The sequence below is a fragment of the Saccostrea cucullata genome, unplaced genomic scaffold (assembly GCF_032062105.1).
Source record: "Saccostrea cucullata isolate Sc308-1 unplaced genomic scaffold, CSIRO_AGI_Scuc_v1 ctg7920, whole genome shotgun sequence".
Taxonomy (NCBI): Eukaryota; Metazoa; Mollusca; class Bivalvia; order Ostreida; family Ostreidae; genus Saccostrea; species Saccostrea cuccullata.
The window spans coordinates 1-13,056 of record NW_026927459.1 but is presented as its reverse complement, the minus strand read 5'-3'; the positions used below and the strand labels follow the sequence as shown (position 1 = coordinate 13,056).

Sequence of the window (13,056 nt, the reverse complement as noted above, 5' to 3'; positions counted from 1 at the left end):
ATATAAGTAATCCAAGAAAACCTACAAAATTAAGATTTTTATATATCATCGTAGGTAATCAGTGCCATCATCCTCAAGATCATTTTCTTTGGTTTCAATATCTCTTTTATAAAGTAGTCCAACCTTGACACAACACACATTAGCAGATATACTGGTAGCTTCCGTACTATGTTTATCACTTCTGGTACTGGATGTGGGGGTATCGGTGGGATGGCTGCTCCTAGACGAGGAGACATACTGCAGACATTTTTGTAATTAAGGTGGGACCTATGTCCGAAAAGTCTTTGTGTGAAATTTTTAAAACTTTGATATTTCTTTCCTGACCACTTGCTCTTAATTTTTAAGTATTAAAAACAATACATTTATATGCTTATTTTTACACAGGAGCACGTGCTAAAACAATGTGAAATGCTAAATATAGATTATTTTAAGACATTATTGCTATACCCCAAATATGCCCTAAAAAGAACCAAAAATATCAAATCATATTCAAAATCAACATGTATTTCATTTATATGACTTGTATCTTTAAAATGAAGGCAAATTCATTATAATTCATCTCCCATGAAAAAAATATATTGAAACACAATGTAAGTACCACTCTGTTTTTCCGCATTTTTTAGTGAACATGGTCTGGAATTTCACAGAGTGTTTGGAATTCCACTCTTACGTTACAGTTTTTATTTATATCATCTGTTCCAAAAATTTACTAAAATTGTCGACTGTGCTAAGTCTTTTTTTTCATACATTCAATTATTTGTTAAAGAGCCCACAGTTCCTCTTTCAGCAAGGGCCTGTTTTGTTGATATTGGTGTCCTGCACCTTCTCTCCAAGGCTGCATATTTCCTTGGACTCTTCTTTCTGTAGATATAATGAAGAAATAGCCAGGATCATTAAAAATGTTTGTGTGATGTATGTGTGATGTATTTAGACCATATAAACACATGATCAAATATTTTAAATTTGAATTAATTAAACATATTACATAAAAACATGGTATCATTTTTTTTTATAATTGCGGTATCCCATGATTTAAAATTCTGAAAATATTAACCTTCGTAAATTTTGAGTTGAAGGATATAAAACAAGATTTTAAAAAACGAAATAATATTTGGCAACAAAGAATACCGGTGAAAGTCCATTTTATACATATTATAAATTATGATTCTTAATAATACTTAAAATTATTTCATTGCAATTACAATTTACAAAACCGAGCTACAGATAATATAACAAGTAACACGCCAGGATGATGGGGAAAGAATACCTCACAGTTCAGAAAACAATAGGTTGACAGCTCTGAGGTCGACCAGTTCCTTCTCAGGCGCAGATTCTCGGCCTCCAGCTTCCGTCGTTTCTCCCTTTCCACAAAAAGTTCAGAAAAAAGTCTTTAAATTGTAAAGTTTCTCCTCAGCGGTCTTTTCTTGAAGTTGATGGCATCAGTAAGGGTGTACAACCTTAATTTCAAGGTTCAGAGTCAGACTTTACTGTTCTATGAATAAACTCTAAAAGATACCCGATGATAGATATGCACTAACCCTTACCCTTTGCCCAAAAGAAAACAATTACTACAAGAAGGATTGCATAGACAGAAATTGTAACCTCTGTGGAGTTGGTGAACTTGATGAAGCTGTTTGAGAATTGAAGAAATATGTTCTCGGCTTTACAGATTACATGGAAATGATGGGAATAAGGAACAAAAACGACAGAAGCAAATGGAAGACAAACTTTAAAGAGATTTATGAAATTGATAAGAATTACATAAACAGTACTAGAGTTTCTGGATCAATTGAGACAAGAACTTTCCTCATTTTCAAAACATTTGTTTAATGCTCAATGGCAGTCTAAGGAATTGGAAAGGAAATATTCCAACAAACTGGGTCATGATATGTCTGGGCTTTGCTGAAAACTACTGTTGCAGACACCAAGATGAAACCCAAAGTGCCTACTGGACATATGAACAGGTCACCATCGCGGTTGTGGCTAACTACAAGTGCATGGAAGAGAACTGCAATGAAAATGTCATGGAATCTGTTGTTTTCATCTCAGAATACCATAAGCATGACCATCATCTTGTACAACACTTCATAGCAAAAACCAATGAGTACTTAATTCAAGGTGTGGGCCTTAATACTGAAAAGGAAATCCAGTTTTCAGATGGTGCACCTACAAAGTACAAGTCAAAGTATAAATTTGTAGACATGAACATGTGTCATGAAGATTTTGGTTTTAGTGTGGAGAAGCACTGTTTTGGATCTCTCAATGGTAAAAGACCATGTGACGGAGAAGCTGGGGTGAAGAAAGTAAGTGCTAGTCTGGCTGTTACATTAAGAGGAACCATTATTTCAAATGCCAAGGACTTTTTCAACTATTCCAAAAATAAACTTTTGGTGGTGATGATGGCTTTTTTCGTAGTATGTCAAGGTATACATCTATTTGTCTTATGATGTTTTTTTTTAAAAAAAAAAACTCCATTCGTCTGTGGAAAACGAAATATTTTTCTCCTGTGAAGTAGTGTTCTTCAATCTTATTCTTTTTTCGTTCTGGTTGAATCCACTTGATAGAGTGATTCTGTCGCTAAGCTGCATGATTGTTGTTGTTTATTTTTTCTTTTGCAAATAAATATGTAGAGATTGCTTTCTCTCTTATTTTTGGCGGAAGCCGCCTTTAACAATTACTTTGATCACCTTTTACCTCTCAAGATGTCAGAGGTCATTTATGCCCTTTTTCATGGTACTCCAAACGGATGTATCTTACACTAAGGGCATACAACCCGCTATTCATTATTCGACACTTTTCCCAATCTTTATCGTTATTATCATATCAAAAGCGTGTGCCTGTTATAACTGAATTTATTATCTCCTCGCGCAACTTGTTTCTGAGGGGATATAACATCCCGAATATGCGTATGTATGTGTATTTGTGTGTTTGTTAAGCTTGTGGGCAAGATTTACAGAGAACCTTTGCATTAACTACTTTCAGCCTTGTGAGACTACATACTTGTGTGGCATTATAAAAGGACGAAGCCTATTGATTTTCAATATCAAATTCAAAGTCAATGAAAACAGCTGTATGGGAATTTGGGGTGCACGTTATTCCTGAAAGCTCATGCACGTAGCATCGTTTTTGAAAGTGGGGGGACAACCAGAGAAATTTTTTTTAACTTACCCCTAAAAGTTGGCAAGCAACAAAAAAATGAATACTAACTACTAACCAAATACGAAAATCCTATTTCGTGGGAGGGAGGGGGGTACTGGCCAACATTTTTCAAGTCAAACTTCCTATCACTTTCAATTCTTAACATACACTGTTACATTTTCCTTGATAACATTATAGTGCGTTTAGAAGGGGGGGGGGGGCAACCAACCTTTCAATGGACATTTTCAATAGTAAAGGTACTGTTGGGGGAGAAAGGGGGGGGCTACGTGGTTTACACGAAACGCTACACGGTTTGCACGAAAGGCTTCACGGTTAACACGAAACGCTTTGCACGAAAGGCTGCAGGGTTTACTCGAAAGGCTGCACGAAACGCTTTGTTCACGTTTAATATTTCTCACACGCTTTATACACGATTCTCGCACGTTTTGGATTTTCTACTCAGAATATCTCGGACACTATTACGATTTTTTCATAAATTAAATGGAAATCTTTCAGAAAGCCACATTTAACAGCTGTGTGAATATTAGTCCATTAGTATCATATAAACTGATAGAAATATATAAAACTCGTAGCTGTAATTGATAAATAAATAATTGTCATTTCGTATTTATTTATCCAAATGTTTAAAAACGAAATGCCGATATCATGAACATCGTTCATTGAATGACTTGTTTAATAAAATACAATTTTTATATATTAGTCGTTCATTACAATGTAATATTTTTACGAGTATTATTTAATAAATTGGACAAAAATTCGATTTCTTGCTGCAGGAATATGAACTCATTGATTTTTAATAATATTGATTATATTGTTTGATTTCTGTAGGCGGATTATTTTTCTTGATTTTCATTTAGTAATAAAATTTGCCTATATACTCTGCTAATGATTATTGATACATTTAAATTTTTTTTATTTTATGTAAGCATTATCTATAGGAGAGAAACCGATAAAGGGGGAGGTGGTAAATGTGATGTCTTAAACTTTTTTTACTCTCCTTCTATTTTTACATGAAGCTTATCAAATAACATCAGTATACCCATCATGCTGTAAAATCCTTCATTTCAAATTATGACTAGACGTATGTATATATGTGTACATTAATTAATAGTCGCGGCATTTGAATATGCATTGTACATACAATGTAGCTATATAGATCGATCTTTACACCGGCATTCATGTATATTAAAAGAAAACTGAAATCTCTTAGATGAAATAAAAAGTACGTGATTTATAAAACAAATAATAGATAATTATTCATGATTTACTCCTAAACTTTTCTTACATGATATTCATGAACAGACTACCAAGTTTTGTTTATTTTATACTTTATGGCTAGAAATTCGGATTTACAAATAATAGATGAAATCCGATGATATATAAGTTGTACCCATTAAGTATTCATAGAACCATTTTATTTAAAAAAACAGTCGTAATTTGCATGTGTCATTAAGCCGTGAAGTCGCTGTTATAAATGACCTTGATCACAGTTGAAAGGAGGAAAAAAGATTCCAATATATTTTTAAGGGGTGTATCTGCGCACACATTTAACAGAGGATTTAAAAAAGAATAGAAAAATTAAGCATTTATTTAAACTAACATTAGATTGAAAGTTACATGTACATCAAAAAATGAAACACCGTAATATTAATTTAATTACTTCCCCCCCCCCCCCCGTTTCTAAACTTGTGGACGTCAGTGCATGTGGATTGAAATTAGAATCCATGTATTTGACAATAATGAGCAACAAATTTTATGTATTAAAAAGTATCAAATGACACATCGTTTTAAAAAAAATTTTCATGTACTTTAAATGTGAACACAAGAGCGGAGTCCTTTTTTGTTTTAAATTAAAAAAAAAAAAATTAAATTTTGAGCTAAGTCTTTCTGAATACATTTTTTTAAGAGTGAACATGGTCTGGAATTTCACAGTTTGGAATCCCCCAGTTTTTATTTATATAATCTGTTATAAAATTTTCTAAAATTATCGACTGTTCTAAGTCTTTTTTCATGCATTCAATCATTTGTTGAAGAGCCCACAGTTCTTCTTTCAGCAAGGGCCTGTCTTGTTGATATTTTGGTGTCCTGCAGCTTCTCTCCAAGGCTGCATATTTTCTTGGGCTCTTCTTTCTGTAGATATAATGAGAAAATAGTCAGGATCATGAAAAGTGTTTGTGTGATGCATTTAAACCATATAAACACATGATAAAATAATTTAAATTTGAATTAATTAAACATACTATCTTATAAAAACATAAACGAACATGGTATCATTTATTTTGATTATTGCGGTACCCCCTGATTTAAGGATATAAAACAAGATTTTAAAAAACGTTAATAATTACCTAAATGTCTTCAGGAAATCATTCCCTCTATTCGGGGTTGCCATTGGCGCAGTTATGGTTGAGGTAGATTGAACAAACTCCCTTTTAATTGGAGTTGCCATGGGTGCAGTTACCATTAGTGGAATTTGACCAAACTTTCTTTTGATTGGATTTTCTTTGGTCACAGTTAGGGATGACGTAGTTGTGCCCAACTCTCATTTAATTGAGGTTGTCGGCGCAGTAAAGTTTGACGTAGTTTTTCCAAACTCTCCTTTATTTGGGGTTGCCATTGGAGCGAACTCGCCTTTAATTGGAGTTGCTTTAGGTGCTTTCCTGAAAAAAGTTTTACGATATATTTCATTGTTTGAAAGAATTATCAATAATACATGACATAAACTGTTTTTAAAATGATTTTAAGAACATAATGATAAAGATATTTTATTTTCAAATGACATTGTGTATATCAAAAAGTACTAAGTATAAAAAATCTCTCTGAACAAAAAAAATTAAAGTTACCTGAGCAATTTCATCAACTGACTCGGTTTCCGTTTTTTTCCCACCCCTTTCTTCTTGGAGAACCTGAGATTGCGTCTTCTCAGTTGCTATAGTGTTAATGTTTAGCAGCCCAGGATCGATAGACGGCTCCAAATTTTCTATGTTGCCAGAGTCCGTAGCATCGTCCCCCGTCAAGGCAAAATAAGGGTCGAATGGAGAATAACTTAGACTACAAAAAGCATTTTTTATTAGTCAAATTTATACACAATAAAATTTTCTAAATCACGAATTTTAGGTAGTACATGATAATAATGAACAAAAAAATGATGCAATACTTAAAATAACGCGATTGTTGGGGATAACCCTGAGAAATAACATTTTGTAAATCTGTTTTAAAAGCAAAATTAAAAAAAAAAAGTTGATAAAATATGAAGAAAACTTAAGCACTTTCATTTTTTGTCAAGCAATGTCTATTGTTATCGACTAAAACTACAATTCAACGGGCTTTTATTTACTATAGTTTTGAATGTAAAGTAGTCATGTCTCTAACTATTTTTTACAATTTTTTTTTTTGGCAACTCAGTTGTACTTATAGTTATTTTAAGCAATCCAAAAGTCTCTTCTCTATATAGTAGGAACGATAAGTGTGGATGTTCTAAACTGGTATCGTACGTGCGTGTACGATAAGCGGGGTACCAATTTAATATACACACATTGTAAAATAATCGTTCCAATTCAGAGAACTTAAAATTAAAATTAGAGATGAAATTGTGAAATTTTATTTAAGATGAAATTTTTTGGATAAATTAGGATAAAGTACATGAAATCTATTACACAACAACAAAACGATCGGTCTAGATAAGTATACAATACATGTGACTTACTTGCCCCTCGTTTGAGATTGGCAAAAGAGACCATTCTTCTCCCAACAAATCCCATTCAAGCTCAAAGTCATCAAACACAGGTAGCGTTTTAAGCTCACCTGAGCCGAAGGCTCAAGTGAGCTTTTCTGATCACATTTTGTCCGTCGTCCGTCCGTCTGTCTGTCAGTAAACTTTTCACATTTTTGACTTCTTCTCAAGAACCACTGGGTCAATTTTGTCATAACTTGGTACAAAGCATCCTTGGCCGAAGGGGTATTTAAATTGTTAAAATGAAGGGCCAAGTCCCCTCACAAGGGGAGATAATCAAGAAAAAAGTAGGAAGGGGTCATTAAAAATCTTCTTCTCAAGAACCACTGGGCCAGAAAAGCTGAAACTTATGTGGAAGCATCCTGGGGTAGTGTAGATTCTAAATTATTCAAATCATGACCCCCGGGGTTAGGGTGGGGCCATAATGAGGAATCAAAGTTTTACATAGAAATATATAGGAAAATTCTTTGAAAATCTTCTTCTCAAGAACCACTTGGCAAGAAAAGCTGAAACTTATGTGGAAGCATCATTAGGTAGTTTAGATTCTAAATTGTTCAAATCATGACCAAAGGTGGTAGGGCGGGGCTAAAATGGGGAATCAAAGTTTTACATAGAAATATATAGGAAAATTCTTTGAAAATCTTCTTCTCAAGAACCACTGGGCCAGAAAAGCTGAAATTTATGTGCACATCGAAGTATCCTGGGGTATCGTAGATTTCAAAATGTCTAAATCATGATCAGTGGGGTAGGGTGAGGTCGCAATATGTATAAAAATGGGGAAATCTGGTAAAGAACAGAAAAGTCAAAGCTTCTCAGGTGAGCGATGTGGCCCATGGGCCTCTTGTTTTGGGGATGAGGGAGTCTGCATATTATTCTCGCTCCTATTTATATAACAAGAGGCCCATGGGCCTTATAGGTCACCTGAGCATCATGCAACAACTTTCAAATGATTGAATTTGGTTCATGTTTTAAGCTAGATGCTATGGCATTCACAATTCTGAAAGAGGCACCATTGCTAATCATAATTATACACTTAGCAATTGTTTAGTTTGTTTACTTAATTTAATATGGATAAGCAGGGTAGGGGAACAAAAAGTATGTCAATTAATCAGTAATATTCAGCAATAATCAGGAGTGCTCCCACCACATATGAACCCCTGACCCTAGGTCTATACATTGCACAATTTTTGAAAAGGCACACTTGCTTATCAAAAAATGTTTGATTAATACCAAGGAGCAGATTTCAAACAATTCTTTTTCAGTATATAAGTATAGCCCCCCCCCCTCCCCATTTTGGTATCTCAGACCCAGGGGCCTTGAAATTCACAATTCTGGAAATAGAGCCCATCCCATCATAACTATGTTAATAGTTCATTCTGCTTATTACCCAGGAGTAGAGAAAAAGATTTTCATAGATGTAATGTATTTTCATCATATAATCATTATAGAGCCACATCCTAACACCATAACCCCTGACCCTGGGGCCATAAAATTCACAATTTATGGTAGAAGCATTCTTGCTCATCATAACTATGTCCTTAATTAGATTATTCAATACTCAGAAGCAGAGAAGAAGATTTTCAAAGATTTAATGCATTTTCACTATATCATCAATTGAGCCCCGCCCTAACACCAGAACCCCTGACCCTGGGGCCATAAAATTCACAATTTTGGTAAAGGCACTCTTGCTCATCATAACTATGAAATTAATTAGTTTATTTAATACTCAGGAACAGAGAAGAAGATTTTCAAAGATTTAATTCATTTTCTCTATATAATCAATAGAGCCCCGCCCTAACACCAGAACCCCTGACCCTGGGGCCATAAAATTCACAATTTTGGTAGAGGCACTCTTGCTCATCATAACTATGAACTTAATTAGTTTATTTAATACCCAGGAGCAGAGAAGAAGATTTTCAAAGAATTGATGCATTTTCACTATATAATCAATAGAGCCCCGCCCTAACACCAGAACCCCTGACCCTGGGGCCATGAATTTCACAATTTTGGTAGAGGCACTCTTGCTCATCATAACTATGAACTTAATTAGTTTATTTAATACTCAGGAACAGAGAAGAAGATTTTCAAAGAAATAATGCATTTTCACTATATAATCAATAGAGCCCCGCCCTAACACCAGAACCCCTGACCCTGGGGCCATAAAATTCACAATTTTGGTAGAGGCACTCTTGCTCATCATAACTATGAACTTAATTAGTTTATTTAATACCCAGGAGCAGAGAAGAAGATTTTCAAAGAATTAATGCATTTTCACTATATAATCAATAGAGCCCCGCCCTAACACCAGAACCCCTGACCCTGGGGCCATGAATTTCACAATTTTGGTAGAGGCACTCTTGCTCATCATAACTATGAACTTAATTAGTTTATTTAATACTCAGGAACAGAGAAAAAGATTTTCAAAGAAATAATGCATTTTCACTATATAATCAATAGAGCCCCGCCCTAACACCAGAACCCCTGACCCTGGGGCCATAAAATTCACAATTTTGGTAGAGGCACTCTTGCTCATCATAACTATGAACTTAATTAGTTTATTTAATACCCAGGAGCAGAGAAGAAGATTTTCAAAGAATTAATGCATTTTCACTATATAATCAATTGAGCCCCGCCCTAACACCAGAACCCCTGACCCTGGGGCTTTAAAATTCACAATTTTGGAAGAGGCATTCTTCCTCATCATAACTATATACTAGTTAGTTTATTTAATACCCAGGAGTAGAGAAGAAGATTTTCAAAGAATTAATGCATTTTCATAATATAATCTGTATACCCCCACCATAGCAGTAGAACCCCTGACCCTGGGGCCATGAATTTCACAATTTTGGTAGAGGACTCAATGCTAATCACAATCATACCAACAGTTTGACTGCTTGATGTCTGGGAGTAAAGAAGAAGATTTTTAAAGATTGCACTAATTTTAGTGGTTTTTGCCCCACCCCCCAGACCCCAGGGGGGCAGGGACCACGAAATTCACAATTTTTGTTCCCCTTCACCCATAGATGCTATATGCCAAAATTCGTTGAAATTGGTTCAGTGGTTTCAGAGAAGAAGCTGAAAATGTTTAAATGTTAACGCACGACGCACAACGCACAACGGACGACGACGGACAAAAACAGATAGCAATAGGTCACCTGAGTTTACTCAGGTGACCTAATAAACCAGATGTGTTTGTGAAACACTATGCGCCCGGTGGCAACAAAGTTCAAAAAATCTATTTTTAGCATATTGGTCACAGTCAAGGTCACAAGATCATTGAGATTGGTGTCCTTTGGAAGAATTTAATTGGTGGAATAAGCATACCAAATATGAATTCCCTATCTCCTATGGTTCAAAAGTTATGGCAAAAAGAGTAAAAAGTTATTTTTAGCATATAGGTCACAGTCAAGGTCACAAGGTCATTGACCTTCATGTCATTTGAAAGGACTTTATTAGTGGAGTATACATACTAAATATGAAGTCTCCATCTCTTATGGTTCAAAAGTTATAGCGAAGGTTAAAGTTGACAACAGACAGAAAGACAAACAGACAGGACAAAAACAACATACGCCCGGGATCTATCGATCCGGGCGCATAAAAAAGGGTTTTCAAAGGTGTTGGTATACAAAGAAAACATAAATTAATATATCTGAAGATTCTGTTATTTAATTCTACATTACGTTCATATTTTATCATAATTAATAATAGTTTTCTTTAAGAATGACAGGATATATTTGAATTCGTAGCTCATTATCATGGTTTTTTTTTTTAAATCTTTTACTTTTTTTTCTTCTTTGTTCAATACGTTAGATAGAATTTTAAATATACATATATTGTAACTTAACGTGCAACTTTACATTCAAACTAATACAGTCGCCCGCGTTGCGCAGTGGTAAGAGCGTCTGCTCTAGAGTCGCGAAGTAAGAAGTCAATCCATACGTCGCGGGTTAGAATCCCACTGTGGAGACCGGTCCTTCGGATGATACCGTTTAAACCGAGGCCCCGTGTCGCAGTAGGTGCTGGCACGATAAAGATCCCTTATTGCTCAAAGGCCCTGAGTGCCGAGCAAAGGACAAAATTTGTAGTCCTCCACCTGCAAGTGGTGGCGTCTCCATATGAGTTGAACAATATACAATCAATCAAACTAATACAAGATATTTTCAAAAATTTATTCCCGTTTCTTATTTTAATGATAACGTATGATAGAAACTTACATGTTAAATAATTCTTCCGCCATCTTTTCTCAACTCAAGAAAGCTATCTTCTTTCTTCTTTAAAAGTCAAGTTATCTTAGACTGAGGTAACCCTTTTCCTTATTTAAAAAAAAAATGAAAAGAAAAAAAAACTTGATGAATTATCTTTTCCCTATTACGCGGAGAAATATTTAGAGTTAGGAATCTGTTTTCAGTTCATTATTAACTTTTCAAATGTAATAAAATTCCTTACAAAATGTAAGCGATCTTGTGATGCTATATTCAATATAGAAAGTTATTCAAAATGTTCCATTTTGAATTAAGTCAAGATCTTTACATTTAGTAAAATAAGACCCAGCATCTTCCACCAGAATTAATTATCGGTTTTATTAATACCCCTGAGTGCTTTGAAATGTAGAAAGTTATAATTGAGATGTCCAAATTAAGATTTTTTGAAAAATGGTTTTGTCTCATACACCATGGTATAAGAGGAAAGCAGAGTTTGTGGACCAAATACAAAAAAATGCAAGATTATTCATGAAAGATATGCAAACCAGGTTTACAGTCTGACACCTTTTTCCAAGATTGCTTTTCGATAGATGGGACACACCTTCTGAATAAATTTATTGATTTTTTTTTCTCAAATTATGTGTTTTCATCTAAAGAGTTTAATATAGTTAAAAACATTGCTGTGACATCATTCCTTTGTTCTTGCAGTCCAAAAATTTACCTGTGGCAGTCCGATATTAGTGAGCAGTCTGATATTAATCGTAATATCAGTACTGATGTCCTTCAAAACCGGACTGCTACAGACCAAAAGCAAAATAATGCAATTATTTAACAAACAGTAAACTTTAATATGATTTATGTACACAATGCATATTTTGAAACTGTGAATAATTATGCATGACAAAAGGAGAATGAAAACTTTCTGAATATATGTCCAGACCTCTTATCTTATCGAAGGGTTAATGCCACAACTACGTATCACAAAATTCCTTAAATTTCACTTTTTGTTAATTTAATATGTAATTTGAGATGGGGTTTTTTGTGTCAAAATATCTCAATTATTGCTTAAGAATTGATATGTTTATTTAAAAATTCATCATCACATTATCTCATATGAAATCACTGACCAGTGTCAAAAAGATGGCACCTATGACAAATATGTTGAGTCATACTTAATTACATTTTTCAAATTATTTTTTAATCTGAATAAAACACCTTTACTTTACATACAGTATTGTGCCTTTTACAAAATACCAGAGCAAGAAGAGAAATGTCACCGTTTAAACCATGTATTTTGAGATACGTTGATTTGGCATTCAGAAATCTAATTGGTCAGTAAGTTCTCATAGTGTTTCAAACCCCGCAGTGTAAGATGATACCTAACATCTGTATGAAATCTAAGGTTTGCAGCTGTGCTGCAGTATAGTAATAAGGGATGCTCTTATCTTGCCAGCGAACCTCTGGGAGGAAAATGTGTTATCAGAGCTGCAATAACTTAGCTTTACCATGAAACTTCAAGGAAAACACGTGCTTGTGAAAAAGTTGTGAAATAATATAACAATGGGATTTTAAGCAAAGAAATGAGTAAGTATCTAGTATAATTCCTACAATAAGTATAAAACTATAATGGTTATATACTTTGAAATGAAAAATATGAAGATATTAAGTGTACAATCTGATCAATTTTGTCTATTGTGTAAGACTTTGTATGTTTCACAGATAATCCTTATTAATCAGTTTAATAATCTATTATAAATATTTCGATATTACAGAAAGTGAGTGATTTAAAATGGATTGGGAAAATGAAGAAATTTGGGATGAATCAGTTGTTAATAAAATTCTATATTGAGGAGAGTACAAGTGCATGTGGAAATACATCGAACTATGACAGTGTAAAAAAAGTTCAGGGAAATAGGAAAACATCAAAAAATGTCAAGAAGAAAAAAATTTCTAATGCTGTAATAC

The 13,056-nt window shown here is 34.1% G+C and overlaps 1 protein-coding gene across 1 annotated transcript; it reads right to left on the bottom strand.

The window, feature by feature from the left end:
• Nucleotides 1-619: 619 nt before the first annotated feature.
• Nucleotides 620-6,960, bottom strand: LOC134274537 (uncharacterized; the record flags this gene model as incomplete). Its single annotated transcript, XM_062756813.1, has 6 exons — nucleotides 620-690; nucleotides 5,120-5,289; nucleotides 5,505-5,585; nucleotides 5,751-5,816; nucleotides 6,022-6,207; nucleotides 6,867-6,960. Coding segments are annotated over 6 exons (668 nt in total), but the record flags the coding sequence as incomplete, so codon positions are not given.
• Nucleotides 6,961-13,056: the final 6,096 nt, after the last annotated feature.